Genomic DNA, 20,298 nt, shown 5'->3' on the forward strand with positions numbered 1-20,298 from the left:
GCCGCCGCCATGAAGAAGCAGTTCAACCGCATGAAGCAGCTCGCCAACCAGACCGTGGGCAGGTGCGCGGCCCGGGACACGCGGCGCGGCAGAAGGGGCCGCCCGGAACCGGGCCCGGTGCTCGGCGCCGCGGGGAGGAGCCCCGGGGAGGGGGCCGTGCCCCGCGCGTTGTTTAGCGGGAGGAACGGGCGTTTTGCCCCGCTTGGTGGCGCGGGGCGGAGCGGGGAGCGCGGCCCCGCGCGGGGTCCCTGCCCGCCGGGCCGCCCGCGCCTCCCGCCTGCTCCGCGGGGCGCCCCGCGCTCCGCCGCGCGCCCTTCTCGCGAGCGGCCCGCCGCAGAGGAGCCGCCCGGCCCCGGGCAGCCCCCGCCTGCGCCCTGCAACGCGCTCTGCTCCGTGCTGTCCGGTTCAGGCACGTCGCGCACTTAAAAAAGTGTAAAGAAAATACAGAACATGTCAGCTAATGGCGGTTGCGACAGGGCATTTATTCTGCTGTAAAACAGGCTGTAACTTGCAAACCATTCTTCTTTTCTTCTCATTCCCCGTAGTGAGTGTCTAGATGCAAAAATTGGCATTTTTTTGACTATAGGAGTGTGAGCCCTGTTCTTCGGACTGCGGGCCCCACAGCTCCAAATGCTGAGTGGAATTTCTCATAACCTGCGCTCTGCTAGGATAAGCATCTTGAACTGCTTCCCACGTGAGGGGGAAAATAGGAATTAAACCTTGAGAACTGCCTGTACGCAGGGCTGGAAGCAGAAGTTACAACTTTCATAATGACCTTTGACTAATGCAGCTGGGAATCTGTTTTTATTGCCGGGAGTGCAGTGGAGGGGCTGGCTCGGGAGCTCTTTCACAAGGGAGGTTCTCGGGGTGCGGTTGTCTGTGCAAGACGATCCCGCCCGCTGCCTTGCCAGGTGTGCCAGCGCGGCAGGGCAGAGCCGTCTGCTGTGTTCAGAGACAGGCGGGTGCAAGTTACTGTCGTTTTAAACAACTTCTGCAATTAAACTGGCTCGCTGGTTTGGATAGCTTTGGCAAAATAGTTCAAATTTGACTAAAACACAATAGAGAAAAACAAAGTTTTAGTCAGCATGAAATACAAGTGCATCTTATTGACTCTGTCTTTGCTTGGGAAGGATTTGTAGGAGTTCCTTTAAGAGTATTCAGTTAATGGTATGGATTTCCTACCCAAAGACATAAAACTTCTTTTTTCTTTAATCAAATAGAAGTGAGAAGCCTGTGAAGAAAGAGGATCCTCCAGTGCCTGTTGTGTTTTTTTCCCCCATATAAATTGTATCTTCGTTCTTGTAAAGTGTTTTAAATTAACTAAATTGCCTCTGTAGTGGTTTATTTGCTGTAGTCTTCTTGTTAACAAAAGGTATTTTTTTCCCTAACCAAAATATTTGCACCTTTCCAAGTAAAGGAAAAAACCTTATGTAATTGCAATCCGTTTTATCTTTGCAAATCTAATTGTTATGCTCAAACTATATAAACTAACTTTCTAGAGTTTTATTATAACAGTGAAAGAAATAGAACTCAGGAGAATGTGTTGGGTCCCGTCAGATACGGTCACGTATAGGAACTACGAAAATAGCAGTTTGGTGAAGCCGCTGCGTGTTCATGTGATGGGTGGCCAGGCAGCGGTTCCCCTCCTCCCTTCCATGTATTTTTATTTAGTTGTTGGCTGGCGTGTCGCTGTCGCCCTTGCACCCAGGCTCCCCGGCTAGACCGTTGTCTGGGCAGAGGCTGCAGCGCTTCTTGTGTGTGAAGTGAATGATTTGCCTGACATGTTCACTCAGGTGCAAACAGTGCTTAAATGTTATTTTATTTGTTTTCAAGGTCTAACGCACCAAATATAGTGAAAGGTTTCTTTTTCTAAAGTCAGAAATAGCCTCTTGAGATGCTTCATTTCTTTTCCTCTATTCGAGGACAGCAGCAGGACATCTTAGTGTTGCAGTGTTGACTCAAGAATCAAGCAGGAAGAAAACCAGGCTGTGTCAGATCAAGTGCTCGGTGACTTGAAAACCCCTTTCTGTTTGTTGGTGAATGCAAGGATGCATACATTTAATGTAGAAGCTTCCTTATAGCATGTATAGCAGGCAAGCATTCAGATCGTCAGCGAGGCGTCCTGAGCCCTGGTGAAAGAAAGGCCGGGCCGGCTGCATGGAGGCAGTGACGTACATGGGAAGCACGAGCTGGAGAGAGCAGAGGATGCAGAATGATGAAATACACAGCAGAGATTAATTAAAGAGGGGAACGGCTGAGTGGAGCGAGATTCCCTGATAATTAGACACGGTGTTGTGCAGTCTGTGGCAATTACCCCGTGGAGGTGGCTGGACTTCCCAAACGAGAGAAGTGCTCGTCGGCTGCTGGGGACTTCTTATTTTCTGTTTGACAGATTTCCTGTAAATGATGCAGCTGTGCAAACAAGCAGTTCTGCTGAGGGGGACATCTCAAGCGCTGTTAACCCAGAGAGTAAAATATCAATTATTAGCCCATAAAAACTTAAAGGAAAAGGGCAAAATTATTTATTTAGACTTTAATTGTAAAGCGGTGGTTCAGAGCGCTAGTCCCCATCTTCCTTGATGTTAGCCAGCAACTGTGTCCTTGCTCAGAGTCCGGGGCTGTGTTCCTGATACCACCGCGTGACACTCAGTATCTGTCTGCACATAACACTTAGACTGTTGTAACTGATTGAAGGAAATCCTCATGAAAGTTTCCATACAGCACTTTTTATTTCTGTCTTTCTTGTTTTGCTGCTTTTCTACTAGGTAGTTGTTGGGCTCAAGAGTGAACCGGGCAAGATGAAGCACATTGAAAGTTATTTCTCTCATCCCTTTCTGCTCCTCCTTCCCCCGATTCTGGAGGCTAAACCTGGCACTTTCCAGCTGTTCCTCCTTGCGTCTGCTGGAGTTTTGGCCATAGCTTGAGGCACAGTGAGATCTGAGCTGGTTTGCGTGCTGAGCTGTGCATCTGCCACGATCACGACTTCCATTTTCTCTGATTCTTGAGCTCAGCTCCTGGAGAGCCCCCAGTTCTCTGCAGCCTTCCCCTTGCTGCTTGTAACTCGTTTCTTTCTACATGTGAGAGGCTTCGTGCATCATTTTCAGGTGGCCTGTGATTCACTACAGGGCGTGCACTGCGGCTGCTTACAGAGGAATGTCAATATTCCTTCCTCGGAAACGGAATTTCCTTGGAAGCACCAAGGGCCTGTCTTTGAGATCAGCTCTTCTGTTCCTCACATGAATTTCAGGTCTCTTGTCTGAGTAGAATACTCTGGGATGAAAATTATCAAATGTAATTTGGTGTGAGCTGTCTGTCACTCATTTGAAGAGCTCCCTCCTTACCATCTTTGTGCCTTTACTTGGGACACTTAATAATTGGACACTGCTTCTAAATCTGTCAGGTGTGATAGATTCAGAAAAGCAAAGGATTGTTCTGTATGCTGTGAATAACTGATTCTCCATATATCTAATGACTTTTTTTAATTAGTTTTTATATCCTTTGTATGTTGCAAAGGAAGCAGATCTTGATGAGAAGCCCAGAAGGCGTCCTGGCTTTGTAGCTGCAGTCACCTCTGGCAAGACTTGATGTTCTGAAGGGCTGTTATTAAAGGCTTTCAAATGATGCACTAACAAGTATTTGAACTACACTGACGAATAATTCATATGAGAAATTAGTCTCCTTAGTCACATAAGGAATAGAGAAATGAGGCTGCAGAGGTGTGTTTGTGACGTGTCACTTACCGAAAGAAACAGGTTTGTCATTAAGGAGCCTTGTTAGACTGCCCAGCAGTTCTGCATAGAAGTTTAGCTTTTCTGCCTCTGGGGACCCAACTGCTGCTGCTGTTCCCATCATTTCCGTTCATCTCTTGGGTACGGCCAACAAAATACCACCCAGATTAAGAATGACCTTGTGCTGGCCAACTGCTCTGGAAAGTTCAGGTCCAGTGAAGTGATCTGAGACGAGGACTGACAAGCACGAGTTCTTGCTGCCTTTAGCAGAGATGTCCTGAAGCTCTGTTAGTAATTTAAAACACAGACTAGCAAATCTGATTGATTAGAAATATGAAATATTGGAAGAAATATTGGAAGAAGCTAATCTGCTATTGCTTCTTTACTGATTTTCCACTGTTTGAGTACAATTTCTTCTATAAAAATAGATTTTGTTCATGCCCTATACGCATGACACTGCTATGAGTCAGCAGGATATTCAAAGGTATCTTTTAATAGCTTGCACCTCACATAAAAACTACTATGCTAGCCTATATTTAGTTGTTCTTAAAGCCACTTGACAGTCTTGAAGTCCAAGCTGGAACCAGGGGCATACTGTAGCACAATTGTCACACTCACACATTAACGAATGCTTGTGTATAATAAAGAGCTAATACGTTATATTCATATGGGGTAAGGTCTGCTGAAAACCAGTAACTTTGGGTATTCGTGGAAAATCTTAAATGGTCTGAGAGCTACTAGTTTTTATCTCTGTTAACATGTTCTCTATTGTATTTCGTTTTACTATTTCAGAATTGTTTTGTGTGTTATGCCTTAATACACTTCAGCCTGGCTTTTGGTTGAGCATGCTTTGAGAACTAGCTCTTTTTTGAGTGTCTCGAGAGGTTTAGGAAAAAAAAAATTATCCGATAAATCCAAACCACTTCAACCAATAGGATATTAATCCTACATTGCCCCCTAAAAACAAAACAAAAAAGTATTTTGCAGATGTCTAAGAAATTTCTGTAATACTTCTCTTGTTCTTGAGTAATTGAAGTGATAAATTTTAGCCTGATATTTTAAACGAGTATTTGGATGAGCCAGAAAGTTTCAAGAAGCTTCATGTGAAAAGCTGAGGTGACATGTTCCCCATCACTGGTTAGATTGGTCCCTGAAAAACCAGCCAACAGGCCTGAAATGTGCTCTATTTTGAGCAGGGAAAGAATTTGCTTTGTGTTTGGACTTCTGAGTTGACCTTTGTCTACATTTGAGTATTCATGAAAAGAGAAACTTCAGTTTTTCTAGTAGCTTCAGTACTGATCTCAAATTAACTTTGAGGGCCCTGATTCATTAAAGAAATCGAGGTGATCCTCCTGGAGAGGAGGCGAATGCAGCGGGCATGAGCAGCCCGACGCAGGGCCGGTGTGTCCGCAACACGCGCGGGGCTCCGGGCCGGAGCGGTGCTTGGGAAGGGGCGTGCGGAGCCCGTGCCCTGGGCTGGGCTGCAGCGCCGGGGACATGGAGAGAGGCTCTGCCAAGAGAGGCTCTGCCGCGGGCCCTGCGCCCGCTGCCACCCAGGCATGGAACTCTGCTTGCCAGCCTGCAGCCCAGATGGCCAAAATCTGGAAATACCAAAAACTCTCAGTCTGAGACTTAAGCAAATGACTAATAGTTACCCTTTAGCTCTGCTTCCCAGCATAAGTAGTATCAACATGAGAGTTTCTGGGTATCTGCATGTTTATCTATTTTTGGTATCCCCTGGGGAAAGTTGTCAGTACAAAGTTTTGTGCAGCTCAGCTCTGAGTTTCTAATAGTGCAAATTTGCAGCAGTCGGAAAGGTTTAGCTGTTGTGTTTTCAGCTGCTGTTTTTGTGGTAAGACTCAGCCTTATCAGTGCAACTGCAACCTTCCATTAACGTAGCAGTGAATGGAGGAGCTTGCTGATAACAAATTTTATTCACTCTGTGGCCCAGATTGAATTATTTAAGCACTGAGGAATTTAGGTCTGCTAGTTGCATTAATCCATGTGCTCCTCAAAGTGGCATTGCTAATGCCAAGGGAAAATGATCCGAAGTTCCTGAAGCTGCGCAGTGACCGTCCCCAGGCCGCTTGCTCCATCTCGGAGCCGGGGAGGTCTCTGATCACAGGGACCCCAAAACTGAGTCGAGAATTCAAGAAACAATCAGAAACTGAAGGACAGTATATTCTGGTCTGCTCAAGTTTTGCAAAGGCAATTAACAGCATATCTCAAATTATCCACAGTCCAAGTGATCTCATATTAGTCTAAAGTCTAAGTTGTTAAGAATCTTTAGGATTTGTCAAGAATTTAAGTTGTCTTTAAGAAAGCCTTTTCTTTTAAGAAAAGCCTTTTGTCTGCAGGCAGGTCACAGTGAGAAGCGCCTGGCTCTTCGTGCAACCCCTTGCAGCGCCTTGCTTTGCAGAAAAGCGCCGTGCGGAGCATTCTGTGTTCAGTGTTGTGCTTGCGGTGCTCTAACAGAGCTGCAGCAGGTCTGCAGTAACCGAGGAGATGTTTGCTCTGCTCTCCGTTTCAGAAGCCTCGTCCCTTGCAGTAAGATTCCTGAACACACAGCAGTGCAGGAATGGCTGAGCTGAGCAAGTTCAGTCTGTCTTGCTCAGCTCGCAGTGCCCAAGAGCAGGTAACTAGGGAAGGATTGCGGGCTCCAACAGCCGTCCCGCCGTGTTCCTGTGGCGTCTCTCGCAGCCTCCGGCTCTGCCTGTCTCGGGAGCTTCCTAAGCTGGAGGTGCCTTCTGTGTTTTGTGCCTCCATGGCACCAGATTTCCTTTGCTCCTTACAGTGCCTTCATTGTCAGCACAGGCTTCCTGCACCCCCAAGAGCCACGGGACACGTCAAAACTGGGGCCTGTTCTCTGCCTTCTCTGAATGCCCCAACTCTGATGGTTTCAACCAAGCCCTTTGAGCTCAAGTGAAAAACATGTTTCTGCCTGTGTTCCCTGGGGCCGAGCTCCTGAGTTTGCTTCTTTTTCTGAGCAGGGGCTGTTCCCGGCACACATGCAGCTTCAGTTATTTTGCTGCCACCCCTTTAGCTGCAGAAGATGCACTTGAAATGTTCTGTATACGTTTCTGGTGTTCAGGAATACTAGCTTTCTGCTATACATTTTATGGGGCCTGCTAAGTAAACTAGATTTTTCTTAATATTAGAGGTTAAATGTCAAGTTTCATTTCCAGTTACAGAAGCCACATGCCCTGCCTAGCTCTGCAAGGCTGGAGGTTTCCCTGTAGTAGGGCTTGCTCTTGTTGGGTAGTTGGAGAATTGCTGCAAATAGGTGCAACATGAGTATGGGGCGGGGAACTGTGCGAGTGTCCCCGGGGTGAGCTGCCCAGTGGAGGTCGTTTCGGGTGCCGAGGGCCCCAGGGGCAGCTGCCGTGCTGGGCGTGCAGGGCCTCGGAGCTGCCCGTGCAGCCCCTTTCACAGCGCTGGGCGCCGCGCTGCGCCGTGTGGCTGCCCTCCCGCACGCACCCGCTGCGTGTGCTCAGCCCTCGCTGCTGCCGTGTCCCCCATGTCAGGAAACGGCCTAAATACCGCCAGAAACGACGGGCACTTTTTTTTTCTTTTTTTTGCCTGCTGGATCATCTCGGGCTTGATGTTTTCCCATGAGTCTAATAAGGGGTAAGGAATGCACAGCCAGGGGTGGTGGGAGCACGTGTGTAATGAAACCACACATTCATTTGGCCTTAAAAGGATCTGTAGAAATGAACGAAACGTTATTTTTCAGCGCGGATATTTCTGCGGTTGTTCCAGAAGGGTCTGGGGCAGTGGTAATGACTGTGCCCCAGATGGCAAGCTGTGCTTGTGCCAATGGTGGGAGCACAGAGCTCAGCTCAGCATCGCGGTACCGCTGCAGGAGGTGGTTCTGGGATGCAGAAAGGAAGAGGAGGAGCAGGTAGATTGTGCAGAGCCCTTTAGATTCACCTAGCGTGGAGCCCATGGTGTCAGAAAAGCCAGGCTGGAGCCGCTGGGCGCCGCTGAGCGGGGCTGCGGGCCGTGCGCCCGCGGGCAGCACCACGTTCCCTGCGCTGCCCCCGTGAGCCCCCCGTTCCTGGTGCGACCCCCTTGGCGTGCGGGTCGCGGGTTCCCCAGCTCTCACCCGACCTGAGGGTGGCTCGTTACACAAAACCATTTAATAGCAAATTATGTTCAGAACTGACATCTTAAAATAGCCATGGCTTAATCTGTTAGAATAGATAGAGGTGTTGAGTGTTCTGGCGTTATCCCCTCAGGTAGAAGCCGCTTGTTAAACACTTCACGTTTATGAAAGCCAGTGCATTTCATAGGGACTTGTATGAGTTCAGGTCCGTTACTGCCTAGTGGGTCTGTGATCAGAGCTATTCTGTAGAGGCCACTGCTTTAGCAAGTAGTGAAATGCCAAATACATCTGATCTTTTAGGACAGGCTTACATAAAAAGCATCTTGGAATGTTAGGAATATTTTCTAATTTTGCGAACATCCCCAGAACAAGATTTTACAGCTTGTCCAAATAAGTAGCTCAGCTCGTTTTCAGTGCTTGAAGAGCACGAGAGGAGCCCGTTGGCGGTGGAGGGTTCCTGGTGCTGAGTTTGCTCCCTGCACTGACAGCGCTGTGGCGTTTGCTGTGACACGGTTCCCATGGGAAACCTGGGGGCTGAATCCGGAGGGATTCCACAGGGGAGCCCTGTGGCTGGCCTCCTGTAAGCAGAACTGAAAAGCCTCACAGCACTGGGTGCTAGCAAGTGACTTTAACCATAAGCGGCTTCATTATAGCATTTTTCAGTGCAGCTTTGTTTGGGTGTTTGACTATGTACTGGTCTCAAAAAAAGGCTACTTTTAATCTTTATAAACATTGTCAAGCTTAACGTTGTTAGATGTCCAGACAAGAAGAAAGGCAGAGGACTTTCAAAAATGTATATTTTTATTTGAAATGTTGCTTTCTTGACTGAATTAAAATATTTTGATTGAAATATGTTCCTTAGCAACAAGGTCTTTAAAGCCTTGAATTTTAGTGCTTATTCCATTGCTGATAAATGTGTTTGAGGAGCAGTGTCTTGCGTACCATCCTGCTGTCTCAACAGGAAGCCGCCTCTCATAAATACAGGCCAGCTGGGTGAGGTCACGAGTTCTCCTCTGAACTGAGGTGGAGCCTCTTTTCCTTGACACGGATTGTTTTCTTGTGAAGTTAATTGCCTTGCAAAATGACAGGAATATCCTGGAGTGACAGCAGCAGAGAGAATCGCCAAGCTGGAGGAACTGCAAAAATGAGCCTGCAAAAGAATTGAATCGATTTTAGATGAGAAGGGTTCTTTTCCTTCTCTTTTGCAAATTTTTCTGCGCAAAAAATCACTCAACTGAGATTTTTGTATAAATAGACTCTGGCTACTTTGAGTATTTCTCAAGATCCCAGTGTCACTTCTGGAATAAAAAGTAATAAAAGCAAACTGGGTAACTTTTAGAACTGAAAGCTGCAGATGAGGGGTAGATGGTTGCTGAAAGCTCTGTTAATGCCTATGTTGGAGCATGCCACTTGCAGCATGCACGTGCATGCACAACCCTGGCAACTCATGCAGTTAGACTGCACAAAACTACCGTAGCCAGTGACGGGAGAATTAAGTTGTAAGGTCGACTTTGCTTTGGAAGACAAATTGCTTTGCATGCGGTTTTGAAACTTCAGGCTATTGCAGGGCTTTGGAAAGTTAAACAGTTTATTCAAATGCTGGCTTTTTCCTGGCAGCAGCACACTGGTTATCAAGCAATCAATAGGAAAAATAGCGTGGACAATTAGAAGTTATTTTTCAGGATTGCAGCATTACCTTTTTCTTTCCCGCGTGTTCGATTAGGAGCTGAACGGTTGCAGCTTCTGTTTCAAACACTTAACCAGTTTGCCATGCCGTAAGCTGATTTAATGCTCAGCTTAAGTGTTCTGATCTGCTGGTATTTTTTATATGAGCAGAGCACTAGAATAAAGCAACACTTGTTTTGCAACAGCACCTCAAGTGTGTGCCCAGGAAGTGCAGCGCAGGTTAAACCTTTCCCAGGTTCTTAGTCAGAGGCTCACGTTTCATTCTGAGAAATCCAGTGGTAGAGCTGACTTTCAGTTTCGTGCTTGAACAGTAGAAAATACAGTGTGAAACGCATGTCGGGGTGGTAATGGCCTAGTCGTACGTGTTGGACACACCAGTGCGGGCCTGCATGGCTGTGTGCAGGCAACCCCAGAGCAGAATCTGGTGGCCAGCATGGCCAGCAGGGACAGGCCGGGCGGGCCCGGCCGCGGGCCCGTTCCTGGGCGGCAGCTCGGCTTGGAGGCTGGTTTTCCTGTTGCCGAAACCGGGCTGAGAGATCAGCCCTGAGTTCCTAACTCCGCGTCCTGACCGGAAAAGCGGCGCAAAGGACCTATTGTGAAGCGATGGACACGGAATAATCCCTGCTCTGTCCTCCTGTGCGGGCCAGCACCGGACGGTGCCCAAAGTCGCTCAGCTCCCTTATCATACTGCCTTTCTTTAGGGCTTTTAACTGGTTTTTCTATTTTAATTTCTGTTCTAATTTGATCATTCTGCTTTTTTGATGTTTTCTTCGTGGTGGTTCAGTTTTGTTCAAAGGCTTTTCCCACTTTTAAGAATATGCGAACTTGAAAATTGACTTCCCTCAAATATATGTTAAATTAAGCCTTATCTGTGAAATGTTCATTCTGGATTCTAGTTTTTCATGCTTGGGCAAAGCAACACAGAGCTAAAGTGTCCTGGCAAAGTACAAAACCCAAAGTGAGTAAGTAAAAATCCCTGCTGTTTGAAGCAGTTCAGCTATTTTTGCTCATTCCTGTCTTGCATATTTTTCCTGTTCACTCATGTCTGCCCCATAAACATCTTGTCTCTGCAGAAGACAGCACTGCTGCTTACAGGCTTTTGTAATGACTGACAAGACACAAGTCCTAGCAAAGGAAAACGGGAAATAGCGTCTGGCTTGAACGTTTGGGATGTGGCTGAGGGCCTTTTACGATCATTTTTCCCTCCCCTTTTCTATGGGGACAGCAGGTGGTTGCAGAGGGGGTGCTTCTCCGGAGCTAGAGGCTGCCAGGCGCTCGTGTTGGAGTCTGCTCGGCTGTTCCCTACGCAGAAGCGCCAGGCCCTGCCTTGCCTTGTGTCAAGTGAAGCTGCGTGTGGCTCTACAGGACCCTCGGGGGGACCCTCCTGTCGCAGCTCCGGGCCCCCTTTCCCTTTACCCCTTGTTGGTGCGGGCGGCCGGGCGCTGGGGCCGGCTGAATGAAGGGGTCGCTCCTGGCGCCCGCGTTCGGCCCGGGGCCGCCCCGGGAGCTGCTGCCCGGCGGAGCTCGCGAGGGGCAGCGGAGGCACCAGCTCCCGCCAGGGCTCTGGGGAACTGGCGGTAAAAATTCATCTTCCGAGGTAGAAATGGTTATTGCTTGCATGGAGGAGGGAAAGGCATTGCCTGAAAGGAAGCTTTTGGATGTAAATACATATTGGACAGTGAAATATGAAAAATAATGCTCATGTTCGACCGTAATGCTAGCTAAATACAGTACATGTCCCATGAGAAATTTATGCTGTGAGATGTAAAGGGGAAAAGGCAAGAGATAGGAGGTGACTGATTTGATCAGTTTAGGAGGTCTCTCTTGGGTATCAATGTGGTGATTTTGCCTTTTTTTCCCCTTCCTCACTAAATTTGTGACAGCATTTTGCTTTAGGAAAAGCGTACAACTAGTGCTAGATTTCATCCTAATTGGATTTAACCATTAGGAATTTTAATCCCCCACAGCAGTATTTCACGGAAGCGTTTCTACCTTCAGGACTAAATGCAATTCAAATGAAACCAGGCTTATATTGGCCTAATGTTCATTCTAGTTTTTTGTTGTTGACATTGTTTTTTAATTAGAAAAGAATATAGACAATGCCTGGCTAGCTAAAATGTTGTTCGTGGTGTGCAAGTGTAGAGTAGCGACTTGCTGGGAGACTAGTATGCTAGAAGCACTTCATTCTTATTTGTACCCGCCATCCAGTAGTATTGGTATGCAAAAGTGGGGCTTCTGAGAGACTGCTCCCTGAAATACGTGCCTCTGTCAAGACAAAATTGCTTTGATTCTTGGTCTGCCTTAAAACCATGTTTGCAATTTAGCCTTTTAAAAAGTTTTTGACTTAACTTTGGTTTTCCTTATTGTGCGTGTGCCATGTAATCTTTATGGATTTGTTGTATAGACCTGATAGTGCAGACAGTACTTTTTGTTAAACTGAGTTTTATTGAATGCATTTGCCGTCATTTCCTGTCTAATGCTAAGAGTAAATGTGTGTTTTGTAAGAAGGAGGTTGGAGCTCTGAAATGTAGCGTGTGGCCTTAGGCTGTGAGCGTGCCTCCTGAAGCAACCCCTGAGCAGGTTCTGCAGCTGTTTTGCGCCGAGCCGAGGTGGAGTTTGCCTGTGCCGTGAGCAGTGGTTTGCAGCCGCAGCCCCGCAGCATCGCTCGTGCACAGTCTGTCGCGGACATTGCAAAACATATGGATGCTGCAAGTGTTTATTGGCCAGCTAGGAATGTTTGCTCGGCTTTAAAACCTTGCCGTGCAGAATTCCACATACCTAACTCAAAACATGCAGGCAGATAGCAGGTAATTTTAAGCAGAGTTCAGTTCTTTCTCCGTCAGTGGCCGGCTTAAACTATAGCCCTGGAAGATGGCAACTGTCAGCATTTACAAGTGCTCTAAGAGATGTTAAATTGCAGAGAATTTATATTTACTTTGTGTCGTGCTGGGATCCTTTGGAAAAAAATCAAGCTGCACTAAAGATAATCTTGCCTTTTAGCAGGAGTGGAGCTCAAGTGGGATTACTTCTGGAATTGTATAACATGATTTGGTTACTGTGGTGAGAAATATATTTGGCCAAATAGATGCCTGCTCTGGCTTGTCTTCAAAATGCGGTGTAAGTGGAACCAAACTCCTACGGTATATTTTTACATCCAGAAAGTTGAATATTAGCACAGACTGCCAAAAGAAGCAAAATAAATCCTTTGTAATAGAATGGTTTTGAAAAGTGACCTTTAATATATGTTCATAGAGAGACCACAATTGTAGACTTTATTTTTCCAGTTGTGGATTGGCCAGCGCACTCCTGCTGAGATCTTAACCTGCATTAAGCCAGAGAAGCGCGAGGTGAAGTGGAGAGCGCCCGGCCGTCGCGGGGCCTCGCGCCCTTCCCTGCTGCCTCCTCCTCCTCCTCTTCCTCCATGGTTTGGAGCCTCGTGTCCGAGCAGGAGAGGGAGGTGTTGGCTGCATGTGGGGGGCAGCCACAGGTGGGGTTGGCTGGTTGATGGGGGCTGCAGATGAAATAGTTCACATTCCAACTCCTAACCAAGACGATTGACTTATGGGAAGCCCCGTCCTGGAATTGCATAGGGAAAGTTAACCTGGTGGTCTTGAAACACCTCTGATCGAAGTTCTGTTTTCTATCAAGTCTGTCTTAGTGAACATTAAAAAAGGAAAGCCTTGGAAGGGAAGTTCCTCTAATTCTGGATTCTTTGTTTTGGAGCAGAGCTGCTGATTCTTCCATTTTTCCTGGCAACAAATCCTGTCTATTGTCCCGTGGAAAGCGGGCAGGATGTGCTGGGAAGGTGCTCGGAGCGGCCGGCTCGCAGCAAGCGCTCCAAGGGCGCGCGCAGGGCTTGGGAAGCGGAGACAGCAGCGAGGGCTGCAGCCCTGAGCCGCTGCTTCGCCCCGGCCGGGTGGGCAATGCTCGCGGCAGTGCCGTCTGTGCGCGGGAAGCGGCCCTGGCACCGGCGGGAAGCGGCCGGCAGCGCCGGGCAGCGCAGCCAGCCTGGCTCGAGCTCTCTGTTTCCACTCGGACACGGGAACTGCCTCACGTGTTCGCTGTGAGTGCCCGTGTCTCTGTGAGCAGGCGCTGCGCTCACTCCCGCCGCTCTCCCGCAGTAAATTTCCACTCGTTTGGTAGCTGTGGTGATGCTGATGTGCAGGGCTGGGCATCGCGCTCAGGGCTCCTCAGCTCCACTTCCACCTGCGGCTGTTGTTTTGCACGAGCTTGTGTTTTTGTCCCCACGAAAGATAATAATATTATCTCTGGAATGGGGTTTGTCTGCACTGGTGCTGCAGCCGCCTTCCTGGGGCGCAGAGCAGTCCGGGAGCTGATGGTGCTGAGCGGGAACCGGTTTTGCACCCGTCGCAGCCCTTCTGTGCGGGGGAACGGAGAAGGGCCGGGCGCTGCGTTTGGCTGCATGTGCTGGGTGCTGTGTTCGGCTGCGTGTGCTGCAGAATGATGGACCTGCAGTTGTGGAAAAACATTTAAAAATGTGTTTTGGTGGAGTTTGTTTGCATAAAACCATCCTCAATCGAATGAGGATAAGACAGTCATCACCCACATTTAAGGTGGCAGCCGTAGCTCTAAGCCTGGCCTGGATTTGGTTCTGAGTTTAGACCGCCCTGCTACGCTCAACCTCGCAACCCGCAGCTGCTCTGCAGGCCGTGTCTACCCTAACAGGTAGCGACCGGCCTGCCGCGAGGCGCCGGGCTCTGCGCTGGCTTCCCCCAGCCCTTCCTTCCCCGGGGGAGCGGCTCCGTGCCCGCCGCCGCAGCCAGGCACGCAGCTCTTCGATATTTAAAGCGTGTGAACAGCTGAGCGGCCTGGCTATTTCTGCTGCGGGGCTCGCGGGGGCCTCGCGCTCGGCGGCCGCCGCCTCCGCAGCGCTGTGCTGGGGACCCGCTCGCCCCGCGCGCGGCCGCGTCCCGGGGCGGGCAGCGACAGCGTGGGGAGCGCGGCCTCGCAGCATGTGTCCACAGCACTGCCGCCTGGGCAGCCCCAGCCCTGAGGCCGTAATCCTCCTCGGCATCCCTGGCGCGCTGTGGAGACTTTGCTCGTGCTTGTTTATGTTCTTGTACGCAACAAGGGGGGAAAGCCGACTTATCCAGTATCTTAGGAATTGTAGTTTTTCCCTTTCAAAGCTCAGTCATTATGTACAGAATTGTCAATTCTCAAATGAGCCGACAGGAGAGTTGCTGTCCCACGGGCTGCTCTCGGGTGTTAAATGTAGGCACAAGGTGCTGGCAGCTGATGTGCAGAGGGAGCAGGAGCCCTTGGCCCCTCGGCAGGGAGCTGGGCCACGCTGTCCTGCCCGGACACCTTCCCGCCTCGCGCTTCCCGAGTGCCAGCCTCTTCCCAGGGAGCGCCCGGGGCTCCGTCCGGCTCCATTGGCATCGTGCAGGAGAGCCGGCGCCATCCTCTGCTACCGGGCTCTGGCAAACGGCCCTGCTAGCTGTGTGCTGCACGTGCAGGGGGAGAGCTAAAAACCCCTTCTGCCTTTGGAAATAAGCACTCGTTTTCCTTAAATATCAACGTTGGAAGTTTGCAGTAGGCTCTCGTTTTGGAATGGCTGCACGTGCTGGTGCCGGAGGCCCGTGTTTTGCAGGAGATGCCCTGAAAGGTGTCGGCCATCGGGAGCGCAGCCGGGCAGCTGTGCTCAGGAGCCCCGTGTTGGGCCCGGGGTGTGTTGAACATAGCTGCACGCGAGGCCATTTTACATGCGTTGAGCCCTCTCCTAGCGAGCTGCTCAAGTACCAAGTCGCAGGTAGGTCCGGGGTAGGCGCGGAAGCTACAGAGCCCAGCGCAGGTGGCACCCGCGTCTTTAGCGGGAGGTGAAGTCCGAGTGCATGGAAGCTGGTGATGAGAAGCGTCCCTTCCCCTGGGGAACACAGGCCGAGGAGAGAGCGGGGTTTGAAACCCAAGGTTCTGTCAGCAGGAATGAGTGCGGCCTGTGGCATCCAGCCTTTCGTGGCCCTTTCGCCTGCTCTCGTTGGGGTCTTGCGCATTGCTGTATTAAAGGCTTCGCGGCTCACACATGGTCCAGGCGGGCAGTGTGCCGCAAAGCCAAGGTCACCTTGAGGAGGAAAGAGCGAAGGCGCCTTCGGAGCCGTTCGGGGCGGTCAGCTGCTGAAGCACGTCAATAAAGTGGGAGGTTTGCCTGCGAGCAGTCTTCCGGAGCTGTTAAATGCCCTCGGGATCAGTTAGTGCCTTGGGTAAGACCCTGACAGAGGGAGTCACCTGCTGAATCCTGCTGCACTAAAGTGCACGTAGAGCAATAGGTGTGCAGTAAAAGTGAACAGCCAGGCAGAGGAGAGCAGCAGGGAGATAACCTTATCTTGCCCGGCTTGTAGATCTGGCAAAGATAGACAGCAGAGCTGCAGGAAATGAGAACCAGCGCTCAGCAAATCTGGTTCAACATTAAACAGTTCAAAGTGTGTGTGTAAACTGGGCTGGAAGGGCTTGAGCGTACATGTAACAAGTGCTCGTGTTGTCATTCAGGTCGTTTGCTATTGAGAGACCTTTACCTGGAATATTATTAGTTATAGATAGTCTTTATTAATAGCAGTGCCACATCAGTCTGAAAGGGGCAGGACAGTGAGCACATGGAGGTAGCAGGAGGGTCCCGAGCGAGGACGTGTGCGTGGGGAGCGCGGCGGGGAGCTCTGAGGTGCCCAAGGGTGGCCCCGGGCGTGCAGCAGCTCCCGCTTTGCTGCCTCGCGCTCGCGCGCTGCCAGCGTTACCTGGCGAGCAGCGTGGAGCCGAGCTCGGGGAACCTCTACCCGTGCTGCTCCTCGGCGGCGCTTCCCGGGGCGGCCGCGCGTTGCCGGCGCATCCCGCGCTGCCTCCTGCGTTTTTGTTGCATGTACTCTCTGCACAATAAACATATACTGAGTTTATTGTCATCTCACCATGACCGTTCTTGAAATCTTTATCCTTCAACATGTTCATTTGACTTCTCTTTTTTTTTATCCCCATTTAGGGCTGAGAAAACTGAGGTGCTGAGCGAAGATCTCTTGCAGGTATTGTGACTCTATTAATGTATACTTTTAATGTTCTTTAAAAAGTTTGAGCCTTCGGAGTTTTGTGGAGTGCCTATTGTGGGGAAAACAATTGCCATCAACAGGGGTGAAAACAAAGATATTTTTGGCTCCGACTTCTCTGCATGCGGAAAAGCTATGATATAGCTCGAGTGAAAAGCTGAAGTACTTCTGTTTCTGAAATCCCCTGGTATGGCATGATAAAGTAAAGGATAAAGCTTTTTGCTTTTAATTAACTGGTCTAGCGTGGTAAACTTCAGAGCCGTTAGCACTAACATGAAGTGTTAAAAAGCAGAGGCAGCTGCTTTTATTATAAATTCCTCCAACTGATCGGATTGAAGTAGAAGAAGGAAGGAATGTTCCAGCTTAAAACTTGAATTTAGTGAAAAATACATGAAATAATCTTGAGTAATGGCTGAATGAGCAGCACTGAAACAGTTCAGCCTTCTGTCCAGGGGCTGCTTTCTTTGACACACAAATAGTGAGCAGTCTGGGAATACGATTGCTAGCTTCTTAGGGAAGCTTGCAGTTAAAAGGCTTGAAGGATGTTAAAGCACCTTGACAGCCTTTAAGCGCCCATATGTTTTCTTGCTTAGCAGCAGAATAGTAACAAGAAGTGAAAGCCAAAAGCTCTGCTGCTTGTTGCCAAAAAATTTTTGCAAGCAAGGCTTTCCCAGGCACAGAGCAGCCTGGCTACACCCAAATGGAAGAATTTACTCACTTGTTTGTTTGCTCTCGGGGGCTCGTGGAGGGGAGAGAGCTGCTTATCTAACTAAATGGCTTCAAAGCTCGGTACTGTTCATTTTATAAACATGTTTTCAGCAGTCCTCCTGTCTATGTTTAGCTTGAGCTTTGACATGGGACTGCAGGAGCTTTTTCTGTTTTGTGAAGCGTGATCTCCCATGTCACGTATCTCGGTGTGCCGCGGTCCAAAAGGAGGAATAGCGTGTGCAGAACTGGAGCAGCGTCTGCACTAAACCCACCTTCCAGAAGGAGCTTATAGCACATAATATAAAATATAAAGCTGTGTAATGCTTTGTGCCCCGAAGGCATCCTGTGAGCACTCACAGTTTGGCCTCTATGTCACCTTCCTCCATCTAAAGGTAGCTTAATGGAGATTAATGTGCTTCGTGCTTTCCTGTTGTGGGTGAGCTGACGGAGGGGGTAGAATTTGTGATCACGAACTTTAGAAGCGTTTCTTTTGTCAAACTTACACCTGGGGTTTGGCCCTGGAACCTCTGGAAGAAGAGGCCGTCAGGAACGTACCTGCTCGGGGTGCTTCTGGGGGCTGGCTGCAGCCGTCGCCCGCCCACGCGTTCCCACGGCGCCTAGGAACAACTGCCCACAGCATTCGAAGCCTCAACTAATGACCTTGCAAAAATAAATGTTTTCCTAAATCGGGGGATAGTTTACAATGTTTTGGTTTGTCTTTAGTCTTAGCACAGCAGAAACCCAGCTGCAACATTGCATGTGAAACAGGACCTTCTTGTTTCTGTGTCTTCATACGGACCTCTTGAAATGGACTTCATTTCTGAGATTGTTCCTATGTGTTCAGTAAACTAAAACCAGCGCAGTTCTCTGCAGTTCAGTCTACTATAATGATTTTTACTGAGCTTTTTAGCAGCTGAGTTTGGGTTAATTTTTATTGCAATCAAAAGTGTTTTGTCTCTGCAGTGTCTCATGTAGCCAGTGAGAGTTCAGTCCTACACCGGTTCTGTCCTAGCGTCACTTCAGACTTAGAGGTGCTGCCCAAAGCTCCAGCAGCCCCCGAGCCTGGATTTTGGAGCTTCTGCAATCTGGAGCTTATCAGCAGAGGAGCTTCCCTGTCCTGAAACGTCAGGAAATAGGGGAGCCCGGTCGTGCGTTCGCTCTGTGTCCCAGGCCCGGGTTCCTGTGCAGGACAGCAGCGATTCCACGCTCTTCCTCGCCCGCTTCCCCGTCTGCTTCTGCTTCTCTTCCTCGGCAGCCTCCCGGCAACCTTTATCTTCACAACTTCTCTGTCTGCATCTGCTTTTCTTGCTAGCTGTGTTTTTTGCTAACTGACTTTGTTAGGATTTAATTACACCCATCCATCTGTAGCTGCTTCAGGAGGATACCAAGGTTGAATCCTATTCTGTCACAGCAAGCAGTGTCCATAAATGCCAAATAGGAGGAAAAACCAAGTCACTCCTGTCTGATGGTGTGGCATTTGAAGAGAATTGGCAGCATTTCTGCCTTCATTAGAGCATGGCAATTTGCTGCTTTGGAAGAGCCAGCTGATGGTTTACTTCCTACTTTCAAACCGGTTTCTGTGCACTGAGGGGAACTAATGCCACGCGTGATAGTGCAGCTAACACTGAGAGCACTTCTATATGTCAGAGCTCATCTGTATTTATAGATGTAAAACTTGGGGAGAATTATTGCCCTCCTAAAAACTTAACAAAAGCAATTTTGGAGCGGTCCTGAGGACTGGAGATTGTTCAGATTATTTCTACAGATGAAAACTATTTGGGGTTTGGGGTTTTTTTTGCCCTTTTTTTAATATAAGCCATTCCAAAGGGCTTGCTTTTAATCGTGGTGAGTCATCAAAATGCAGATAAACTGCATTCCTTGGCTGTGCACAGCGAGCTCAGTGCTGTACGCAGTTGTCTCAGTGCTCGTGCGCACAGGAGCTTTCAGTTGTTTGCTTTTGGTGTGTTTCCTGAAAGAAAATAGTTCCTTACCTAGCGTCCTTTAAAAGAGCAGTTTATTAGTGCATATCTGTCACATTCCCATCGCATGTAGCGTCATGGTTCCGATTACATTGTGGTAAACTGGACTCCTGCTTGTGCACTGCTGGCTGCTCTTTTCCTTCCTCATCCCCCCTGAATCCTCTTAGTTTCTCCTTGATGATACTGGCACGTGTAGGAACTTTTTTTCTTGCATTTAATAGCCAGAGAATAAAACCTTATTGTGGATTTGAAAGACATAGGTTTGGGCCAACATAAGGAACCAGTTACATTTATCTTAGCCTTATACTTTATGGTATGACAGTGAAAGAATATTTGATTTTTTTCATCATTTTCTGTCTGGATTAGTATATTAGATACCTGCATGGTCCATTCATCACAGATTCCAGGTGACAAGTATGAAACTGGCTCTTGCTATGACAGCAGGGGAGACTTCTCTCTCTTTCCTGTTCTTCAGTCTTGTGGGCATCACAAGGTGAATAACCATGTTTCTGAGAACAAAATCAGTTCAAATCTTTCAAATGTGTTTGTTGTCTGGCACTTTTGCCAAGGGTCCAAACTCCTTGTAAGCTTGAAAAATATGCAAGCCAAGAGCAAACGTGATACAGAAGGAAGACTTTCTGCTGAGGCCAAGGAAATAACTTCTGTTTTTTGTTTTTCTTTTTCTCCCCTTCCTCCTCCCGCCACTAGATCGAGAGACGCCTGGACACAGTGCGGTCTGTGTGTCATATTTCACAGAAGCGATTAATCGCGTGTTTTCAGGGCCAGCATGGCACAGATGCTGATAAGAGACATGTAAGTACTGCTGCTCTTCGGCTTGTCAGCTTAGACTAGTCTGAATCCCGCCTGATTTTTGCATCCCGATCAGCTGCTGTGCCTCATATTATCCAGAATACAACTCTGTAGAGTCATCTCGTGGGCCAGTGTTTGGTAAAACACTATTTGGTAAAACAATCACCATCCATATCTAGTAAGCTTTCGTAAGACACCACTAAGAAAAGAAGATACTCTGGAACTCCGTCAGGTTT

General features: G+C 48.8%; 1 protein-coding gene across 2 annotated transcripts in view; it reads left to right on the forward strand.

Annotated features, from left to right (window-relative positions):
* Positions 1–6: 6 nt before the first annotated feature.
* Positions 7–20,298, forward strand: part of ARHGAP17 (Rho GTPase activating protein 17) — a 39,247-nt gene continuing 18,955 nt past the window's right edge. For both annotated transcript variants that reach the window (XM_026054037.1, XM_026054038.1), the window contains exons 1-3: positions 7–62; positions 16,505–16,544; positions 19,961–20,065. In XM_026054037.1, coding sequence (XP_025909822.1) covers positions 10–62; positions 16,505–16,544; positions 19,961–20,065 — 198 coding nt within the window. In that variant the 5' untranslated portion in view covers positions 7–9. The remainder of the gene's footprint in view (positions 63–16,504; positions 16,545–19,960; positions 20,066–20,298) is intronic.

The sequence above is a fragment of the Nothoprocta perdicaria genome, unplaced genomic scaffold, assembly GCF_003342845.1.
Source record: "Nothoprocta perdicaria isolate Ctin4 unplaced genomic scaffold, notPer1 scaffold_12, whole genome shotgun sequence".
Lineage (NCBI taxonomy): Eukaryota > Metazoa > Chordata > Aves > Tinamiformes > Tinamidae > Nothoprocta > Nothoprocta perdicaria.